Source organism: Thermobia domestica, unplaced genomic scaffold (genome assembly GCF_964235325.1).
Source record: "Thermobia domestica unplaced genomic scaffold, izTheDome1.hap1.1 HAP1_SCAFFOLD_144, whole genome shotgun sequence".
Classification (NCBI taxonomy): domain Eukaryota; kingdom Metazoa; phylum Arthropoda; class Insecta; order Zygentoma; family Lepismatidae; genus Thermobia; species Thermobia domestica.
In genome coordinates this window covers 360906-384608 of record NW_027655896.1, presented here as the reverse complement: position 1 = coordinate 384608, position 23703 = coordinate 360906, and the positions used below count along the sequence as shown (strand labels likewise).

The 23703-nt window shown below is 33.9% G+C and overlaps 1 protein-coding gene across 1 annotated transcript in view; it reads left to right on the top strand.

The window, feature by feature from the left end:
- Positions 1–23703, top strand: part of LOC145676396 (pickpocket protein 19-like) — a 189605-nt gene that overhangs the window by 109217 nt on the left and 56685 nt on the right. The window contains exons 5-6 of the mRNA XM_081747246.1: positions 5045–5330; positions 17284–17337. Coding sequence (XP_081603372.1) covers positions 5045–5330; positions 17284–17337 — 340 coding nt within the window. The remainder of the gene's footprint in view (positions 1–5044; positions 5331–17283; positions 17338–23703) is intronic.

Below are 23703 nucleotides of genomic sequence, written 5' to 3'. Positions count from 1 at the left end.
AGTTTTAACGTTCCACGTTATGCGGAATAGGTTAAATAAGATGGTAATAATGTAAAAATTGAATGTCATCTCTTGCACACGGTGCTTATTCAGCTGACGCAAGCTGAGGTGTGTAATTGGAACCGGAACTGCTACTAGAACCGGAATTGGAATTGGAATTGGAACTGTACACACGCCACTAATTGAACCGTAAAGCGTGTTTGCCTGTGTGTGTACTGTGAATAACCAGACTTATAATATGTCTATTTTGTCTCAGATTCACTATGTTATTTAAGCAATTTTCCATAGTCTCTTTTCACACCAAAACAATAGCTTTTAAAATAGTACGAGTATAGGAGCAAACCGATAGCCATTGCATGTTTTTCTAACGGAATGAAAAGTTGTTCATAGTCTTTTATGATCTTCGAAAAAACAGCGCCGCAAATGTCATGGCCGTTCTTCTATGTTATAGTCTTCCTCTACTTGTTACATTGTCTGCTGCTGCTGCTGTTTTCAATCGGAACCGGAATTGACACTGGTACCGGATTTCGATCTGTAATTTTACTGCTCATGCGCCACCAATTACGCAGTGTGTGTGTGTGTGTGTCTGAGTGTGTGTGTGAGAGGGAGAAGGAGAGAGAAAGTGAGCTGAAATGTTATGCTGCGTAGGCTAAAGAAGACGGTTTTAAAAATGAAATGATTTTTTTGAGTTTTACTTCCCACGTATATGCCGGCAAGGCTAAAGGAGGTGGTGATGATGAGCCATGTATGAACTGTTGGAATGAAGAAAGTTTGAGGAAACGGGAGAACCCCGAGAAAATCCACGCCCACGGTGATTGTCCACCGCAATGTTCACTTGTCTGGAGCAGGGTTTGAACCCGGAACCCCATGCACCAGAAGTGAACGCTCTACCACTGAGCTACTGCGGCCCACTGAAGCGGTTTATGAACCACACGCTAGCCTGGAACAAAAAACCAATGAGAAATTGCGGTTGTTATTTTTTACATTTCTGCTCAACTATGTTAAATAAGGGTGTCATGTTTGTCGTAGAAGAGTGAACGAGTAACACAAGTATACCTGAGATGTTATAGAATAAATAAAAAATAGGCAATAATCTTTCATAATGGAGGAAAAAAGTGGTTGCAAAAGGCTACAAAAACGCTGTCACATATGTCATACTTGTTCTGCTGTGTTTATAGGAATTGCGTATTCTGCGGTTGTTCCTGTGCTGTTTAATCCGAACCGGAACAGTTTGCATGAGCTGTAGGCCAATTGTATGGCAAGTGTCACCTAACTACTGATGTCATACAAGAAGATTCAGAAAAAATAAGTGAAATATGGTTGTTGAATTAAGCCAGTTTCTCAGATTAACACCAAACCATTGATGACGGTTTATTACTTCGTCCTTCATTGGTTCAAAAATAGTAATGCATATTACCATAACGACTGAAAAGCCAACTAAATTCAAAATATATTTATTGTTTACAGTGTTGGGATGAAATTTATTCTTTGTTGTTGTTATCTGAAACAGGTTGTTTGACTTTTATTTCTTCCACACAAACACTTACTTCACTCTAGGTTAACATTATCTATATCGCTGAGTTTAGCCGTAAGGAGGCTGATACAATACCTAATGTATAAACATTGAACGTTATATTTTACAAGGCTACAAGACATCTTGTGAAAGGCGAACGAAGAGTGCGTTTTTTTGGAAATACACGAGGAAATTGGAAACATTTTTTAAAAACCAATTACATGTTTCGCAACATTATCATATGAGTAAGAATTCAGTGAGATTTCATTATGATGATTTAGTTTCCAACCATTATACCACAAGAAACATACGAATATATAGAAGATGATTGTCTTTCATTGGACAGAAGTCAATTACAATCTTTACAGCACATGCGCAAGGTAACCAGCTGAAATTGCCACGAGAAAAACAAAATATCTCGCTCGTCACACAACAGAGCAGTGTTGTCGGGTATAGCCTCTACACCACAAAAATTGAACGTATTTTGAAATTGGTTAGATAGTAGACCTTTTCTACGCCAAGTTCAAGGCAGTAGAATTGTGTGTAAGTGGTTATTTTTAGTGTAGACCATGTCCATGTAAATCCTAGTGACGGAAATTTGCGGCAAAGCATCCTAGGCTCAACAACCCACCCCATTAACCTCATGATCGTTCACAAAATGTTTGTTTATGCTCTAAAAGAGTGACATGTGGCAGAGCGAAGAAGGAACTACCGGAATGCTATCGTCAATGGAACAAAAAACTGGAATTTCGGAAATTCCTCTTTAAGACACCCATGTCTCGAGTTTCGATGGTAATCCATCGAAGCATTCATCTTTCTGTCTCCTCAAGAAGAGCCTGTTCTGTCATGGATTCTACACCGCGTACACCATACAGGAAGTCTGTAGGAGGGGTAATATGGTGAACGAATGGTCCAGTTGTAACGCGGTATGTTGCATGGAAACTCCAATCCCAGGTAATAATCACTAGAGGTGACTTGTAAACCGAACACAACATCGAATTTCCTAGGTAACTATCACATTAACACTAGAAGGACCAACATTTTTACCTACCTAGAAGTACCGAGCCGTCATTTTGACGGCTATTTAAATGCAAGAGATTTATATAGTTTCTTTTAAAAATATCTCTGTTCTTTGAGCTATAATTTAATATGTTTAATCGACTGGCTTATATTTCATGTATGTTGTTCTCGCGATATAGTACAGGGTGGGCCACAAAAAACCCACCAATATATTAAATATAATATTAATATCGTAGGATCGCCCAAGGACGGTGATTAAAAAACTAAAATAATGGAAATATACGTACATCCGTACGTATGCTTTTTTTCACCAGTCACGGTATCACCCTACCTGCCTTATAGACATTGGCTGGGCTACTTCTTTTTTATATAGCAGACCCTGTGTATAATACACCGAAATAATAATTTTTATTTCGAACTTTTTATTACATGAAAATGAATTTACATTTTCAATTCATTTTTTATTTCAACTCGTATGCATTGAACTCAAGACAGCAACACTTCTCGCATTTACACTTGTATAGTGTGAGCGGATTTCCTGATTGATTTTCATATACGTTTGTTGTGAACGTATCGTTTTCCATAATTTTCAGAACAATATATTCTCGTAACTGTAAGTCCCCTCGTCGTTTATGGCCCTCTTCCAGGTAGGAAATGCCATTTAGTGCATACACTGACTTTACATCTGCAAGCAGCCAAAATTTGAAATCAATTTTTTTAGGCTTGTTAGGCATTTGCATCTCATCTCAGTAGATAATAATTGTTCATGCACAGACACTTTCGTGGGTTTTATAGTGCCTGATACCATTATCAATAAATAAATTCCACATAGATTATGCCAAAGCAAACTTATCTGCTTTCAGCCTTGAAGAGCTAAGGCACTTTTCATAAAATCGAAGATACTTATTGATTTGATTCCGTACTTCCTTTACGGTTATATCTGAAGCTACACGAAATATCAATATTACTAGAAATGAAACGAGTTCTGCAACTGACAGCAGCCAAAAAGAATCTTGACGCTGTCTATGACCTTCAATAACTATCAGCTCAATATCTGTCTATGAGTGCATATCAGAATGCTTTTCAACATTCTTTCGTCTATAAATAAGCGAAAAGCACTAACAAAATTATCATCTTCAATATCATGTAACTCATAATATAACAAACCAGGTTTCTCGCGAAGTATGTCGTGGTGCAGTACGCTCAGAATTGTTCTGTCTGTCTATATACTGTAAAGTGTCCCATCAGATACTACAAAGATATTTGATCGATTATTTCTGGTAACTTTTGTATCTGTTTCCTTCATTTTATCCGAAGAAGTAGCTTCACACACTGCATTCTCACGATTACTTGCTGTATTCATCGGACGAGTCTCTCTGTTGTTCTTTCAAGCCAAATTCATTTTCACTCAAATCTTAGAAAGCACTAACATTTTATCAAATCTCATGTTGCTTTTTGTAATGATTCATATGTACATTCGACAGTATTACCAACGAGATATGAACATTATTGAAGATCATTCAAAGAAGTACCAAATATATTTTACCTTTACAGCAATGAAAAGCAGAAATAAAACATATACAAAATAGCAAACTCATTGGAAAAATGATATAATATATTCCAGAATTCATTATTTCCAACAGAAATACTACCGTATAGCGTACAAACTATAAAACTGACCACATCAACAACAAAATATAGATTTTTAAATGAGACAGTAAAATTGACGGTCTGGTCCTTCTAGGGGTATACAACAAAAATATGTATTTATTTCAAACAGACACACAATGTTTATATGAAACATCTCTTTAAAATAATAAAAGTCCTAACGTTTGGTTGCGTAACTCAAATAAATATATGAGATATCGAAAATTGTTTTAAGTGATGCCGTCAAAATGACGGCTTGGTCCTTCTAGTGTTAAAATAAGTCTGAGTATACATGAAACAATCTCTGAAATCCATAAGTTAAGTGCAAAGTATGTATAGCTTCCTTCAGCGAAGTTACTTTCAGCTGGGGATTTAATACACTGATAAACAGCAGCACACCGAATTCGAATTTGTGAGGCCTTCAACTTGATTCTGTTTAATATATGAATCTACTTATAAACTCGAAAAATACTTGAATATACTTGAATCAACAGTTATATTCTTGAATTAAGTAACGTGTCCAATAGTGATAAATTCTTGTTAATGAATTATCTGAATAAAGGATTATATGAGTATACTATTTATTTGTTTTTAGTAAACATGATCATCATTATTCTACGGTAATATATTCAGTGTCACCCATTTTTTCTGGGATCATAATGTAATTTCTTAAAAAATAATTTCTTCCATCATCATATAATATTCGACAGACAAAAGCTTGCTTTTACATAGGTGTCTTACTCAAAACGCACTTGCTGTTTAACGATTCTGTTTCTGTGTTGAATAGTTCGTGCAATACTCCATTCCTAATCTAAACAATGCTTGCATTTATTTACAGTTCGAATTTATAATACCATATTACAGGTATTCATCTCTTCAACATACGACTTTCCTGTGAAGTTATCCAATTACTTTACATATAAACCAGTTGGCGAGAAGGTTTTGTTCATCTATATAATCAACTTATTTCCAATAGTAAGTACTCCTAGTCTACGGAGACTTACAGTACATCAAAGACATTGTTTGTTTGATGATGAGATGAAATTGGACACTAGCAGAGTCTACAGTCGAGTAGCTTGCAATCTACAATGCCAATATGAAGATGCAATGAAACTTTGTCAATGTTCTCCACAGATACTTTACAACTTGGGTACGTATAAAACTGCTGTAATGAATCTTTGTCAATGTTCTCCAGAGGTACTTTCAACTTGGGTACGTATCAAACTGCATAATATTATAATAAAATATATTGTATTAGATAGTCGTATTGTATCAAATAAATTAATGACTAATTTTTACAATAACATTGGTATTCAGATCGACATTTTTAAATATAAAAAGTTGTCTCTTAATCAGCGAGGTACTATTCTCATGAAAATTCCGAAAAAGCTAATTAACAGTGACCAAATACTTTGTTCTTGGTATTTATCTTAATGGCGCATGATTTACAAGACAAATGTTGGAACCAAAGTTATGAAAGTTAGCCAGAATAAAGTTTACGATCAGTTTTATTAAATTATGGTAAATTCGAAGGAAACTTTTGGGAGAGTAAATTAAATACAGTTAAATCTTCTATAATTATAATTTACACATGCTATAAAAGAAAAGGATAATAAAATAATTAAAATCGCAATTTTCATGGTTGTGATAAACTTGAAAAATATTGACGTCATAAATGTTCCGCTACCAAGGTCCGTTGCCTATATGAGTGTACATTAGGCTACATAACTCTAGTAGTCGTAGTTCAAATATCTGACAGTTACAAACAATAAATATTTTCACAACTGCTACTCTATTATTTTTTGCATACTCAACAATAAATTTATAGCAACATGTAGGATATTTATGGGAGTTTATAAAGATAATAAAGGAAGTTCTTTCTCTTTTTAACCAACCACCTTCAAACATCAATATGTCACGGAAGACGTAAATGGAAAATCAAAAATGTTCCCCATCAGCATTGAAAACATCTCGACAACATTATGGAAGGCCATGGATTCAATTTGGTGGTCCCTGGAGCGAAAAAATTATTAAGTACATTTTGCGGCTCTAATAGGGATTACATCTGGCCTCCTCAAAGGTTATTGTTCAAAGAATTTAAGAAGTGATAATTAAAGGGTGCAGAGTCTGGGAAGCATTGTAAATGCAATAGTGTTTCCCAGCCTAGTCGCAAAATATTGTCGCGGGTCATTTTGCCATTGTCCTGTAGCGGGAGGACCAATTTGAGATTCAAAAATACTGGTTTTAGAGTTCTGAGTTTTTCTTGAACAGGACTCAAAGGCAGATAGTGCAGAGTTGCATTGATGCTCTGACAATCTGGTAGCAGCTCCGGATGGAAGATGCCGCGATCAGTCCACAAAACACACAGGATGATCTTTCACTTGTGTAGTGCTGGTTTAAGCTGTTTTGGAACCTGTTCATGGGGTGGTAACGAATGAAGACAGTGCCGTGCACCCACTTCTCGTCATATATCTACACTCTTTCCAGAAATGGCTCCTTCCTTAGACGAGACAGCAATGAATCACAGGTATCTGCTTTGCCTACCTTCTGGCCTGAAATCATTTCATGTGAGACTCATCGACCGAACTTGTGGTTCTTTCCAAGTTGATGGGGCTCTGCCGAATGGTTTTTCCACTCATATCGAATTATAGTCCCAGTTCCTCACATGCCTGTCAACTGTTCACTTGAATTGCTACTTCAATGTTACCATTTTGTACATGCGTTGGTCTTACGTCACCTATTGCCTCTTCGAGTGTTTCGTTACCGTCCTTAACTTGTTAAACCACCGCCCTTATGTACACGTAGACACGACCCCCTTTCCATAGGCGTGTATATCTTTCGCCCCGCTGCAGCGGAGTTTGTTCCTAGTTTGTACTCGTACAGCTTACACGCCCTTGTGACGCTTTGTAGAAATGTCATGTTCACTCTGTCCTTATGCAAGTTCACATTTTAACTGAACTGCCGCAACCAGGTAATATGTTCGATATACTCAGAAAAGCACCTGACCTTCGTCTTATATCCATTCTCATTCAACTCACGATGGATGAGCGTCAATGGAACACAAACCATCACAAAAGTGACAGAAGGTTCTTCAATTACCTTTCTTAGTAACGTTGGTTATGTTTCTTAGTAACCATTTGAAAGCAAATTTCCCTACAGATGTTTCTGCATGTAAATAAACTAAAGACTAAAAGAAAAACACGGCCTGTTAAAAGAAAATTCTCGAATAATATATACATTAGGCGAAAAAACTTTTATCAATTATCGGCAAGTTTATAAACATACACTACAATATTACTACTACTAATAAAGATTGGTAACTTCAATAGGGAAAACGAAAGGTGACATTTGCCCAATTTTAATGTAAACTAATTAAGATAAAGCTTTTATTATAGAAATGCTATTGAAAAGTTAAGCATTAGGCGAATGTTCTGGAGTAGGAGATCTGGGCTAGTTCTAATTAGACCTTGAAAACCTCCTTAATTGCTAATTGCTAGGTGCACGACAATGTATGATTTAGATATTACAAATTGGTAGTCTCAGCCCACTGTCGAAGTCAGGAAGTTCCCATGCGAATGGGATTCGTTGCCAAACTCCGTCCAATTTGATCTTGTGAAGATGTGTGTCAAACATCATCGAATTCGTCTTGGCTTCCACGTGCTTGGTACTATAGCATCAGATGACTGTATTGATAATTTTGAAGACGTGGCTATGAGATGGTCAAATTCAAAGTAGGAAAATCGGATGTTCCTGTGATTATTCTTTCAAAGTCACTTTCTTTGCCTAGAAGTCCGTGCCAGGTTATGTGTGTGGTGTCAGATTCCCTCGAATTTAGCCGTGACCTCTCCACTTGAAACACATTACTTCCTATGTGCCATAGCGTAATATATATATATATATATATATATATATATATATATATATATATATATATATATATATATATATATGTGTGTGTGTGTGTGTGTGTGTGGTGTTTCATTGAAGCTTGCGTATTAATGAATGTTGTTAATTTTAACTGATAGTTGATGAAAAGTGTTTTTTGTCTCTTTGTTTGGTTACTTGTGTATTCCTAAGAATTGGATTTGTTTGTGCGTCTGCCGACTCGTTTCTTATTAATATAGGTAAATATAAAGAGAAATCATATTCAAATTTCATTAGTTTTACGCCCCATGATTATGGCTGAAGCATTGATAGCGTACATTTCTTCTTATATCATAATAATACGTGAACTGGTATCGAACAAAGCACACATCCAGGCACGTATCAAAAAATAAATAACGAATATTTCTTCATCGAAAAAATAATTACGTCTTTTCCTTGTACTCGAAGCAAAATGAATGAATGATAAACGAGTAACATTGCATCCTAGCGTTGAAACTAAGCATACGCATACATACAAACGTGTTACAGTTCCAGAAATACAATACAAAGTTAGTGTCTCTGTGAGCTCTATTCGTTTCAGATTTTATTAATAATGCAACCCCTTCTCAGCTTCCATGTGAACGATATATGTATGCTGAAGCTAAGATGAAGAAACATAAATAGTCGCTAAAGGAAAAGACACATCAGTTGCCGTATGTTAGTAAGAAAAGCATTACTATATTATAAATGTAAACGAATGCTTTGGCTATGATAATATGTTTTATCTCATAGCAAAGGATAGATCTTATTATGCTGAAAACCTAGTTTGGGACGGAAGGCTTCAAAGATTTCATTTATTTTATTTTGACAGTGATTTATATTATACGAACAGAAATTCTGATAATAATTATTAAGTTAAATTTGTTTGTTGCATGATACAACTGAATGATGGAAGTGAATTCATTTCTATGTCTCCTTTTAGCCTAGCAGGCTTTCATAGTATTTACCTCCCTTCAGAACCGTCTGACAGGACACATTAAAAGCCCAAGCACACAGTATTTGCTGCTGGGGCCTCACACACCAAAGTTTAATGCTCTGACACTGAGCAGACGTGTGTAATTTAAATAAAATAAAATGTGCGTTTGCCTGTGTGATCAGAAGAGTGGAACGAGAGTTACCAAATTTCTAGACCTCACACCAAGAACAACCGTGTTGCTGAGATCAGTGGTGAAACTCCGATCATTTGCAGCTCATTGTCTACGGGCTGAGGGTCACCAAGGGGCGGGATTACTCAGACTCTGAAGATTGAGAATACCGAGAAATGTAAAAGATCCGAAACGAGACTAATACCATTGTTAAATTCGTAACTTCGCAGTCGCTGAGCTCAATGGTGAAACTCTAGATCCCGTTTACTTTTAAATGTAGCCCCATTCCGCGTCAAGTCATCCAGAGAAAAATCGAAATGTCACACATCGACTCAGATTTTAATGATATTTGGTTCACTTAGTATAAACCCACCAAAACTAACTTGTGCAAAACTTCAGAGTTCTCGCTCAACCCGTTCCCATGTTAGGATCCATCAAAATTTGGACATGATGGGCCAACATTCTACTCGCACCAGCCGGTAATGGTGCATCAAGGTTGAAAATTTCCCTCTTAACATGCTTATATGAATCCTTTGAGGCAAGAGACCTATCCATTACGATGCAGAATTGTCTGTAGATTTCAAATGTGTGGTCAGATTTGGCATAACATCAACCTAAATTGCACTTTTGTACCAAAAAAAAAAAAAACTAGTAAAAGATATACTTGAAAAATAAGCCTCAACTAGAAGTACAAGAATGCCTCTATTTCAAAAAGTACAGAATTCACAGAAATAGTTCTTAGGTATTCTGAAAGAGGATGAAGTTTATTATAAAACGATGTGAAAATCGTGTTGGTTATTTGAGCATGTGATGTACTACATTCAAAAAAGTCAAAATGAATGAAAAGAATTGTCGAAATTTTTTCCTGCCTCTTTTAGTTCACATGGAAGTTACTATGTGGAAACAATTTGAAGTGATGTACTAAGCAGCGATGTAAAAAATCAAAGTGATATACGAAACAGCGAAGTTAACAATGAAATGCAGTTTACAGCTTGATGACACAGAACACTTGTTATCTGACACCAGTGATTCGGATTTAAGAACCAGTGCGAATGAAGTAAAAGAAAAAGCAGCAGGCCTAGATCACGTTAGCTCTGTTAATGAAGCAGAAGATAGATATAGCAAATAGACATGAAAAACTTCAAATTCTCACTATTGTTCCAGTCATGGTCCCGCAAAAAATGTATGATGTTTTTAATGTTAATGAATACATGATTAGGCAGGTTAGGGCATTATGTAAAAGCAAGGGTATATGCACCTTACCAGATTAAGGAAAAGACTACCTGAAGAAACTGTAACTTATTTGTGCAACAATTTATTTGTAGACATGGGAGAGTAATTTTGGACCTGAGTGTACCTTTGTCCAGGCCAAGTCCAACATGAAAGGTATTTTTCATAATTGGAAACAGGGGTTCAGGTTGGGGGCGTTTACCAAGACATGTAAAGATAGAAGTACAACATGATTGATATTAGTGCCAAATACATAGCTTTCGTGGTTGCTCAGATCAATAGTAGTACTCCCACGCACGTTGACGTCCAAATAAACTTCCATGATATCGATACATGTAGATGAGCTATATTAGTTTTAAATCAGTAGTTTCCGGGGTCGCACGAGATCAATGGTAAATCGATATTAGTGAATAAATAAATAGTTTTCGTGGTCGCTGAGGTGGATAGTGATGCTCCCAGAGGCATCGACTTCAAAATAGAACCCCCATGCCAAGAATGAGTATATATAGAGCTTCATATATAAAGACTTTTAACGGTAATGCTTTGAAGCTAAGGGAAACGATGATTATACTGATGAATAAAATGTTGGAATGAAAAAGAACATCAGAAGCATATGGCGTTTGCTTCCTACAATACCCATTTCGTGTATGCCGCAAATTCACACAACAAAGGTGGCCTCTCTACCATTGAGTCACTGCTGTCATTTGAATGATAAATATATACGCATTAATCAATTTTGGATCATCATCTCAGGGATTCGGATGGAATGAAAAATTCGGAGAACCGTTGAATCCGCAGATAAATTAGACCAGAGTGGCTTCCCGCCTGAAAATACACTTGAAGGAAACTGCGGCTCTACATTTGTTTTCTTTCACGTTTAACGTTCATCATCGCATAAGTAAAAAATTTGGTACGCGTGTGATAATGGAAGAGGTCACGAATAGGTAAGGTTCCTCGTCATCATAAAGCTCAGTTTGCGTAAGGAGAGAAGAAAGAGGAAGGGAAAGAAATAACGGAAAATGAAATACAACGAATTACATTGTTGTCTTATTTTCCCCTTTTATATCTATTTTGAATAAACAAGAATGTCCATGCCTTGGTAAATATGTAAACGTGTTTAGAAGAAATGGAATTATTGGTAACGAGATGAATTATTTAATTGCAAATTGAATACAAACAAAATAAAGTTTATATTTCTTTTTCTTATCCGTTATTGTTATCGTTATTCCTTTCTAAATATATATAATAAATTAAAAATGAATGACAAGATAAATAGAACAGAAGAAGAATTAAAATATATTGACGACATTATTGAAGACGTAGAAGAAGAAGACTATGTACGAAACAAACAGACATAAGATCTATTAATCTATATATATATATATATGACGTAACTGGGATAGAAGAAGATGTCGGTGATAATGATAGGAAGGAAGGAACACATAAGGAAGAAGAATAAGATGATGAAGATTATGAGAGTAAGAAGAAAGGACAACATAAGTAAGAGGATGTGATTGAAGAAGAGACAAATAATGAAGAAAAATTACGAACAGATGTAATTGCTGAAGAAGAAGAAGAAAGAGATACAGATAATGAAATTGAAATAGAAGAAAAGATAAAAGAAGAGTTGATGAACGAAGCTGAAGAAGAAGAAAAACAAAAATACAATATAAAGTATTATTAGAAATATTAGAAAATGAAAGTAGTAGAATGTAAACAGATGATGAGGAAAACAGTGATGCATCCGATTGTATAAAAAAATTTAAAATGTTACAAGAAGAAGTAGAGATCCTAGCTGATGAAGAGGTAAAAATTTTTAACGGTCTCACAAATAGGAGAATAGTATCATAATGACACAGAAAATAATACAGAAGAAGAAAAACGGATCTACGTAAAATTAAATACAACATACGATTGGAGATGTATATTTCAAAATTTAGGAAATTATATTGGAGAAGAAGAAAAATACGAAGTATTATTAGAAATATTAGAAAATGAAAGTTGAACAATAAAAGAAGCTGATGGAAGAAAGAGGAACAATGTCACGATTTCGTTTGTACACAAAAAATAAGGAAATAATTACAAGATAAAAACGGAGAAAAGATGAGAATTCGGGAAAAAGTAGTCAATTTAAATATCTCACAGGTGATAGAAATGATTATATTGGAGAAGAAAACAATGCAGAAATATAAGAATGTAACGAAATATATATATATATATATATATATATATATATATATATATATATATATATATATATATATATATATATATATATATATATATATATTTGGCCTAACGAATTATGTCCAAACCAAGAAATAAGAGAAAGGAGAGGAAATAATTATATTAATCCTCTATGGAAGTGCTAGTAGAGGTTAATACAGAAAAATAAGTAGATACAGGGAAGCTATTTGAATGGTTTGTTGTGTGGACATAAAACAGATCCCAACACAGGTGTACAAGTCGGATTTCGAAATAGTAGATACATTTGTGATAACAATAGAGTAATATAAGAAAATAACGTAGAAAACAATACAAAAGATACAATATTGATGGTAAAAATGCCAAGAATCCGTTTAGCCTCCGTACGTGCAGATGAAAATGCTTTTACCGCTATTAAAACAAGCTTACGTGTTCCAATGTATTATTTGTTGCATAATGTAGAACAACATGATTATCTCTGAACAACAATCATAAATTAAGGAGAAGGACATCGTTTCTTTGGGGTGTCGTTTACAGATGACAGAAGTCTCTCAGCAGATCTGTTAGGGCTGAGTTATGAAAAAATACTACACAGTAATGCGGCTTTTCTCTCGCATTACTCTATAGTGCGAACGAAGATTGAATAATTAACTTCCATCATGTACGCACGCCAAAAGGACAAGGTCCTTTAAAACAACATGTTATGAATACGAACAAATATTTAAAAATAGATGAGGTATTATTACAATTAAGAACGAATGTACAAAGTGTTTTCCAAATTTAGTCTTCGTTGTCATCGGATAAAGAAGGTTAAAAAACAGAGTACAGAAGATATAAAATCAAAGTAAGCATACCATAGAAAAAAGGAGTAGATGTGGATGAAGCTGCCCATGTAGACCTCAGTCATGGCAGTAGAATTCTTGTAATTCCTAAATTTCAACTACATTTAAAGTAATATAAAATCATAGATTTTCAGGTATTTGATGTTATATTTGAATCACCAGCGAGTGATAACGAGTCAACATATTTACATTTACTGTTCATAAATAATCATTTCAACGTTATTGAAAGGTGTTTTAACTGCAGTTATTTTTGTGAATGTTATCATAAGAAATATGCAGCAAAGCATGAACATTGGAACAATGTATAGCTGTGTGTTACCTTTGTCATCACACCAATCACGTGACATTAGACAAGACCGTATTACATACAATGAATGTAATCGAGAATGTTTTGGTCAATCTTCATATGGTTGTCATAGGTCAACTCCTTATCAAAATGGAAAGATTTTATGTTTAGTTGTTTAACGTTGTGCATAGTTTTTGAAAATTTATCTGCAGAAGGAAAAGGATCTCAAGTACGTGGAGAGACGTATTGCAACAGTTTTATACTATCGTACATATTTTATGTGGAAGTTAGCGGAAGAAATCAAAATTGCGAATAATGGACAAAAAGTTGTGGTTGTTTAAAAACATGCAAAATAAATATGTATATCATTTATCGGAAACGTTAATAAACATTTGATGGAGAAAATGTAATAGAAGACTTCCTAAATCACGTACGAAAACGACGACCAAAAATCAACTCAATAACGCGATTAGCACATAATTCCAAAAGGTCGTGATGCACACATCATCATATTAACTATTTATGAGAAGATGAACTGGACTCCTGAACTGATTATTAATGGGACGAATTTCAGTCTCTTACATTAGGCAATATAACTTTTATAGATTTACTAACTTTTCTAGCTATGTCATTAAGTAAATAAAGTGGTGCGATTGGCCTTCACAATTGAAAAGAGTATTTTTTATTCTGTTTAACCGCAGAAAGAACAAATCGTATGAAGGTACACTTTTCAGATATTTGGTATTATGGAGCAGGTACCACGAAAGTAGAAAAAAGAATTTAGTTCCTGGAATTGTACAATGAACATCGCAATGACAAGTTTAGAATAAAAGAACTCATAAGGTGTTCCATACAAGAGGTAGAAGTTTCACGCCAAGTTTGTTTATCTTTTATAAATACAATTGAGTCAGAAAGAAAGAAATTCAAATTCATTACTTGAATGTATTATAATCGGTAGCCCATGTAAATTCGTGTATCAAAACGATCGCTTAACATACAATACTACTGGCATCATACCAAAGTTTTGGTATCGATGGAGAGATATACAATCAATTGAAGCAATACAATTGTTATTTTGGAAAGAAAAACAAGAACATTCTAATTATCAATGTTGTGCGTAGGCAGGGAAAGCGAATTGCATCACTGATAGCAGTTGGTGAATGAGCAGACAACACAGAATGAATATATGAGTGGGAAATGAGGGTTGGTTTACAAAGGGTTGTAATTTTCTTAACCAAATAAACTGAGATAATCCCATTTATAACAATGCAATAGACAACAGGAATTTTGTTATGAAGCAACAAACAAGAAGTTTAAAAAATTGAGGAATTTCGAATGTGAAGTACACGAAATATGGTTGTGTGAATTTACGAAATAGCTGGCAGGAAATGAAGAGATGAAATGTGTTATAAATCATTCATACATAACGAAAATACCATTGAATACTCGTGACTCTTTTTATGGAGGATGTGAAATGGAGATCATCGTTACGTATCCATAAGAAAGTAGAAGAGCCTATAAAAAGTAAATTATCTAGGCGTTAATAATCTCTATCTTTACGTGTCCAAAACTAATTCCAATTCGTCATTGGATCGTCAATTTGCCTGTACATTTGAACTTTCTCAGCATTGAGCAGTTATACTAAGTTTTATATTTGAAAATATGTACTACACGAATATTTCAGTCACCTAACTGTCATGTAATTTTCTCACTGTTAGCGATTAGCATATTTGAATATAATATCATACTACGACTGATATACAGTAGACGCCGGGATTTTACAGATGTGTGTAGTAGAAAAATACGTTTGAACTTGAATAGAATCTCCTTACATTTCTTAGTTATGGTTTCAACAAATAACCATATTTCTTGTAATTAGAATGTTGTTAACTTCTCCATTTTTATACTTAAATCATTTATGATAAGAAATTGGTCAGTACCCAAGCTAGAGTTTTCATTGACTTTTTTTATTAGCAAAGAATCTGAGTACAGTAATAACATATTCTGCCACATGTATTGCAATGAATATGTGGCAAACCGGCTCTTGTCAATTTACAGAAAATCCCAGAAATTATGAAAACTGTAAGATCGATGCATTTTTTGAACTGCAAATATTAAGGGAGACTGATGTTCTTCACATGAACACACACACATATATATATATGGAACAGACTTTGTATTCCAAAGACACAACAACACTGCTTGATATGAATGGCGCACACTTGATAAAGAAAAATTAGATCAGTATTACATATGTATTCCAATGGAATCGGGATATGGAGAAAAAAAATAGCATATAAACATTAACCCCTTTCTGCATGATTATTGTCTTTTAAGGAAAAAATAATCAGTATTGGAAATCCTGACATGGAAACTTGAAAAATGAATTGAAACTTGAATTTTAGATTTTTCACTTAATCCCGACGAAAAATAACTAAATGCCATATATGACAGAATTACAACTCACAAAAAACATGCCAGATGACACCAAAATCTCATTCATACACGTCAATATCTCACACAACAGACAAAACAGTAATTTGATGGCTTTGATAAACCACAAAAGAGCTAAACTGAAAAAAATCGTATGAGCTATATATTGCACGGAATGCAGTAAGGGGTTAATAAGTAAAACACCATGGGAACAAATAACATTTCTCAAATTGGAATGACATTTAGAAACGTATTTTAACATTTATTACACTCTCATCGTTCAATATATAATATTCTCAATTTATTATCCGAAACTACAATGAAACACACCAAGCCCACATTCAAAGAAGATGACGAAAAATCTACTATGAGGAAGTATATTCCTTTCCAGGCTAACACAAACCATTCTGGAGTACTTCCAGCATCAGTAGTTGCAATCAGGGAGATGCTAAGAATTTGAAGTGTGGCAGTGATGAACGAATTGTAAATTTCTTTATCACTTTCAACAAATTTCCGAGATTCTAGGCAGCTGATTCGAGCAGGTTTATGCTTCCGTGGAGTGTAGTTTAGAAAACGAAATATTAAAAAAAACTTTTAAAGTAAGATATAATTGCTTAGTGTGTTTATTTCTAAATTTGGATATGAGGAAATATAAATTTCTCTTTGTACAGTATCAGTGATTAAATGTACAGTTCTGTAATATTTAAAATTGGGAATACCAGATTCGAAGTTTTGATTTACAAGGAATTTAAGACTTAAGGCTAGCGCACAGAAGGTTAGAATTTTATTTGTTTTATAATTGTTTGCAGCGCCTAATTTGACTGACCCAAGCTATCCATGAAAGAAACAGGAAACAGAATGATTTTCTGTTTCCGAATTAGTGAAGGCCATTATGAAATATTCGTTGAATTTTACATTTGATCATAATGTATAAGTAATGTTTCTGAAATATAATTAATAAATATTTTAAATTATCATCAGGATGTTTATTTGTTTACAAAAAACGAGAGGCCAATATAACGTAATAGAACTTGGTGGAATTTAGAGTATCAAAAAGATTAATACATTTCAAACGTAAAGTGACAGTATTTTTTCCAGGTCTATACAAGCCTTGTGATACCAGAGGATTAGGATGCATTGCAAGTTTCCAAGGTAATAAGAAAAAAAATTGTAATTTGTCGAAAAATGTTATTTTTGAATGTTCTGTACCTACTATTCAGGAAAGAAAATCTTGAAGTGTATAGCTATTTTTAATGTTAGTACACGTATTATAGTACATATGCTCGCCAACTATAATATTGCAATTTGCTAACATTTGATTCCCTGCCATACATTAAATATTATTTCGTTAGTTGAAATCTTTAATAATATTGACCCCAATACTATGCCATAAAACTTTAAAATATTAAAGCAGAAGCAGAGTTTTTAAACGACGACATCCGCAAAATGTTTCCGGAAAGAAAGATAATACGCCTTTGGTACATGTGATTGGGGATTAAATTTCCAGTTAGACAGCAGAATAAATATGTTCACAATGATTCACATTAATCAATTATCGGTATATTTGAGCCTAAAGGACATAATAGTGCGACATTAAAGACAAATTGATTTAAATCATAAACATGCTTTATATAAATAATTCCGTAGCGTAGTATTTCTGATATACAAATGTAATAAATTGATGGCAAATACACAAAAGACAAATAAACAGAGAAAATAATATAGGGAATAGAATATATAATATTTTATTAATATATGGTTTCCTGTATACTAAAAGTTTAACGTAGGCGAAAAATGCTATTATCATACTTCTTAATTTTGCATAAGAATTGGCTTGCATATTTAAAGTTCATAACCAATTTGAAAACTATTTTCCCTCCATATCCATTTAGCAGACCATCATTTTCGGAAATGAGAGAAAAATTGAGAAAGTAATCTTATCTATGGATCATAAATAAACATTTTTGAGTGTTTTTGAACGGTTTTCAGCCGTTACTATCATTAGGGGACTATATATCGGTAATACAAGGTTTCGTAGAAGTAGGATGTACCTGTCATCCTCTGACAGAGATGAATGTGCAGTACTTCATCACATAGTATGATTTCTGTTTTTATTATTTATATTTTATGTTAACAATAAATTAAAACTTATGCAAATACAAAATATGAAAAACAACCCACATTACGGTTAACGTTGCTGATTTAGTGTTATTCTTAGTTCACTCAGATTGCAATTATTTTTCTTCTGGCTATTATCCTTGTTATTCCCTTGCCATGCATGTTGTAAACTGGGATGATGGTTTTTCTCTTTTATTTCTCTTTGAACGGATTGGGAAATGGATTATCTCTCATTGAGGTCGTGTGTTCGGAATTACCAGGGTGGAGGTTTAGTTCCACTCATGAACGCAACAATATAGTGTGGCGTCAGTTACATACAAATTTCTCGTCGAAATTTTAACTGAAAACAGTAGTAAATGTGCCTTCTGGTTTTTATAAGAGTCCGTACCTTTTGGAACCATATATAGTTATGAAGTGTAGAACTGGATATGTTAGATATCATAGAACTGTGAAATTCACTTTGTTAATGGCTCCGGGAAAATATAAAGAATGCGCAATGGTGCTTAATATGGGAGTTCCTTCGTGTGGAAGCAGTTAGCGTACGCACCTTTTGCAAAGGAGACTCGTGTTCGATTCCTGGCAGGAACTCATATGTCTCAGATTCCACGTTTATTAGTAGGTCGCATCTCATATAGCTTCGTTGCTAAAATTGACGTTAAACTTAAACTCAACAATACTTAATTGGGAAAACAGTGAACAAATTTTATATTCATTTAATCCCGTCGTCCAATGGGTGTAATTTGGGGAGTTATTATATTTTGGGATTTCCTAAACACTATTGAAGATATGTGAGAATGTAGTCAATCAAAATACAATAGCAGTAACTCGAATTAAAAGTATGAAGTCAGAGGAAATGCTTCCAAATCTGTCACTGATTCTCAATTTTAGTTTGCTTACGTTCTGTGAATCTCTAAAGGTAGGGTATTATAGACTGGAAGTTCAACCTGATATTGCAAGTATTGTAGGTTATATTCAGTTTTGGCATTCCAGGTACACATTGCGAATAGCAATGTGTTGGCTACTATTTTTGAGAATTGTTTTCTTGGTACCTGCAGATCAACGTACAGTAATCAAGATAACTTTGTATCAAATGAAAGTGTGATAAGTTACTTTGTAAATTGGATGGCAGCCTTATCAATGTAAAATGTTATCCGACAGAATACGATTGTCCAAAATAATTTCATAGATGATACTAAAAGCGAACATTTCAACTTCTCGTCCCCTTTTGATTTCCCATGGTTGTTACAATTGCTTGAAAGTAGGTACAAAGCCTTGACATTTCCACGCAGAAATTTATCTTTGTAGCTATGAGTACTGAATCGAAAACCCCAGTAATCTCACTATCTCTTAAACCTTAAAAAACACAATATGTTCATAATGTTTTTTTTTTCAAGCTAACGCCACCACATTTTAATCACCATACTGTGCCATAAAGGCAATTATTTATTCGACCCTGTTTTAATGACTCTGTTGTTTTACAGTCCCGAAAAACTAAAGTCCCGAAAACATCTCAAGCCAACTTCAACTCACCGAAATCAGAATAAACAAAATATTTCAGTTAACCGTCGCACGATTATGTCGCTTAGGTTTACGGACTAATTACCCAGACAAATAAATGACGATGCAATCTGTGGTGTATTTATAATGTGAGAGAAACACAAATACTAGGAGGAAACGCATGGATAATTATGTCCACTACAACTCTATCCATGACGACTCTGGATCTCGCTAAACGATTATTTAACACTTCTGACCAGTGTATATACACTTATTTGATAAAAAACTATAATACAGTGTAACGGTATAAATAACGTTATCTTCATCAGACACAACTGAAATAGATATATCCATATCATAGAAATTTAAACTAAAAGTGAAATTACTAAAGTCAATTTTTGCATGTTAAATCACCTGAGACATACTTCACCGGGCATCATCTGTCATCCACCTGCCCTGACTTAATTATACTCCTACTTATGTTTACCTTTTCAAACACCTGTAATCTACCTGTTGTTTATACTTGACTAATTTTCTTAAGAAAATTAATTTTTCTTTTATGCTTATTAGACATAACTTAAAAGTAACATACTGTACTAAATATAACTCATCTTAAAATAATATATATATATATATATATATATATATATATATATATATATATATATATATATATATATATATATATATATATATATATATATATATATAACTATTCAGTATATAATATGAAACTATATATAATATTAAATGTATTTTTATAAATTACATGTAAATATGTTTAGCCTTTCTCTTTTTTTCAATTTGTTTTAATAAGTTATCACAATAGTCCACTTGCCCAGTTCATTAGTTTGTCAGTTTTTTTTTCACTCTTTATACTTTCCGCTCCTTTCCATTTCCTTATAATTGGACTATTCTTCCTTTATAGCACCTTTACACCTTCCCAATCTATATCATACCCCGTTTCTTTAACATGTTTGCATTTTTTCAGTCTTAAGTCTCACATCAACCCCAGGTTCTTTTATTATCTCCTTAAATCTTTTCCCAGTTTCCGCTATGTATATCATATCACAATCCTTACACTACAATTTATACACTACATTTTCATCTTTCTTACATATTTCTTTCGTTCTACTTTTAACCATTTCTAGAATTCTTTACGTACTCTCCTTTTTTGTACGTCTTTACACCATCTCTGCTTAGTAAGTTCTTTAGTACTTCTGTCTTCACCCGAATGCTCGGCATCCCATGCCATTACTTCTCCTCCTCTGCGTTTCTCTCCTTTCTAATTCCTTTCCTTCTTTCCTCTTCTATTCTGTTCTTTCTTACTTTCTCTTTGTTCTCCCGTTCTTCTATAGTAGATTCTGGAATTTCTCTATGTCCGCCTTGTTTTTCTTTTCTCTAGTATCTATTTCTTATATCCCCCTCTGCAAATTCCTTACGAAATTCCTTTGGTGCTGTGACCCACATCACTTCTCTCGTGACAGTAAGCTCCTGCAGCACATTCTCTTCTATATCATCTTTTTGTTAATCGTCCAACTTTTCTCTTTATAGTCATGTCCAGCAGTTTATAGTATTGTTCTTCTCCAATTAAATTTCCAGTCTTATTCCTTTCTCTCTATATTCAATCTTCTCCAATTTTTTTCTTGATGAAGAGAAAGTAATAAGACAGGAAATAGAATTGAAAAAGAATAATATTAAAAACCTCCTGGACTTGACTGTACCACCTTGTTTTGTAACCGTCCATCTTTTATCTTTAGTCATATCCAGGAAATTTATAATATTGTACTTCTCCAATTACATTTCCAGTCTTATTCCTTTCTCTTCATCTTCAACCTTCTTTAAGATTTTTTTTCTTGGTGAAGAGAAAGGAATAAGACTGAAATTGGAATTAGAGAAGAATAATAGTATTAACTTCCTGGGCATGATTTTACTACCTTGTTGTTAATCGTCCATCGTTTCTTTTATAGTCATGTCCAGGAAATTTATAATATCGTACTTCGCCAATCCCATTTGAAGTCGTATTCCTTTCTGTTCGTCTTCAATCTTCTTCACGAATTTTCCTTGATGGAGAGAAAGGGATAAGGGTGGAAATAGAATTGGAGATGAACAATATTATAAAGTTCCTGGACATGACTATAAAAAAATGGTAGACAATTAACAACAAGTTGGTATAGTCATGTCCAGGAAGTTTATAATATTGCTCTTCTCCAATTCCATTTCTTGTCTTAGTCCATTCTCTTCATCTTCAGTCTTCTTTACGATTTTTTCTTGGTGAAAGTAAACAAGGGCTGCACCAATATCTTTAGGACGGAAACTTTAACAGTAACTTAGAAGTATGAACATACTATAAGTTCAACTTCTTATCATATCCTCAGAGTCGCATAATTACAAAAATGAAAATTATGATCTGATTTGAATTTTTCCATATACGACAAACAATCACGTATTATACTCGTATATGTCATCACAAACAACCACTTCACATGGTATGCACGTGTAAATACTACTTTAAAACATATATTTGTACCGTTTTCGAGGGCAATCATATATTTTCTTTTTCCATCTATGCCTACTACGGAGTGGTCTACGACTAAGAAGACGGCTCCAATAATGTTTCGTTGGATCATATTTCTTTTGGGGGTTCTTTCACTGACATCTTAATTACATATTACTGCATTACTCGAAAGTAGTTCCTATGGGACTTGGAATTGAATGCACAGTGGATGGCTTTCTCTGTTTACAATTTCCATTCACCATTCCATCCTTACAGGCGTCTAAACCCAATGGTATATGTTTGTGTTAAAACTTACGTGTATACAAAGCGTTTTAAAAATTCATGTCTTTTATTTGCTCTACCTTTCCTTTCATGACGAGTCTGTTTATTGTATTCTGCTTTCGTTTGCACTTTTTCCATTTTATTCCGGAGTATTTTGAAAATCTGATGAGAGTTTGGTGAAACTTTCATTTTCTTGGACCATGTTCATCCTATTCTAATCACTTTTGTTAGGGGTTCTTAGGTGAGTAGCTTTACTTCTCATACACTTTTCGTTGTGGTGCTGACGTGATGACAAGCTCTTTATATTTATAAATCGCATGCGGAACGGCGGCTTGAAGCTTCACTTTGAGTGCTGAATCTATCTCCATGAGAAAGTCTTTGTATGAAGTGACCGAAACCGAAGTTCAACCTAATGAGACAAAATCTCCAGCCTATAGTTCTTAAGTGTGATTATTTAAAAAAAATAACGTTAAGAGTACTGCTAGTTTGAATAATTGCGTGACTGGAATAAATAATATGAACCGTCTTTAATTAGAACAGTGTTAAACTACGCAACCGAACATATGAACAATATAAAGAGTTTTATAAGTGGAATTTTAATAGAGGAAATATTTTCTGGAGCTGATTAAGTTAAAGGAAATTGAGTCATTTTTCTTATCCGTAGAAGAATAACATTATTGATGAATAAGATGATTTAGTTCATCTTGGGTACTCTTAAATGCTTCAGAAGAGACCAAAGCACAGTGAGCAAACTATTTATGGTAGAGGGAATTAGAAATAAACTGAAGTCAAGTAAACAATCAATGATTTTAATGTTCAGTTGACTACTTTTACTGGAAATTGACAAAGCTGCATAGTACAAACGAAGAGACAGTCTCTATATACCAAGTACTCTCATATGATTTCAGTTCAGGAATTTTTGCAGAGTAATGTAGTTTGTAACGCAACTCTTGACACAAAATGTCTCAGCCAAAGTTTGTATGCTTATCTTTGCACTACCACTAAATCTTATTGCTTAAATAAATTTTTGAGCATTTGTGTTCACATAGATACTTTCTAGAACTATGCCGAAAAGAGCACGTCAGAAATTTCTTGGTTGTAAAGAAAATATGTTACCAAGATGA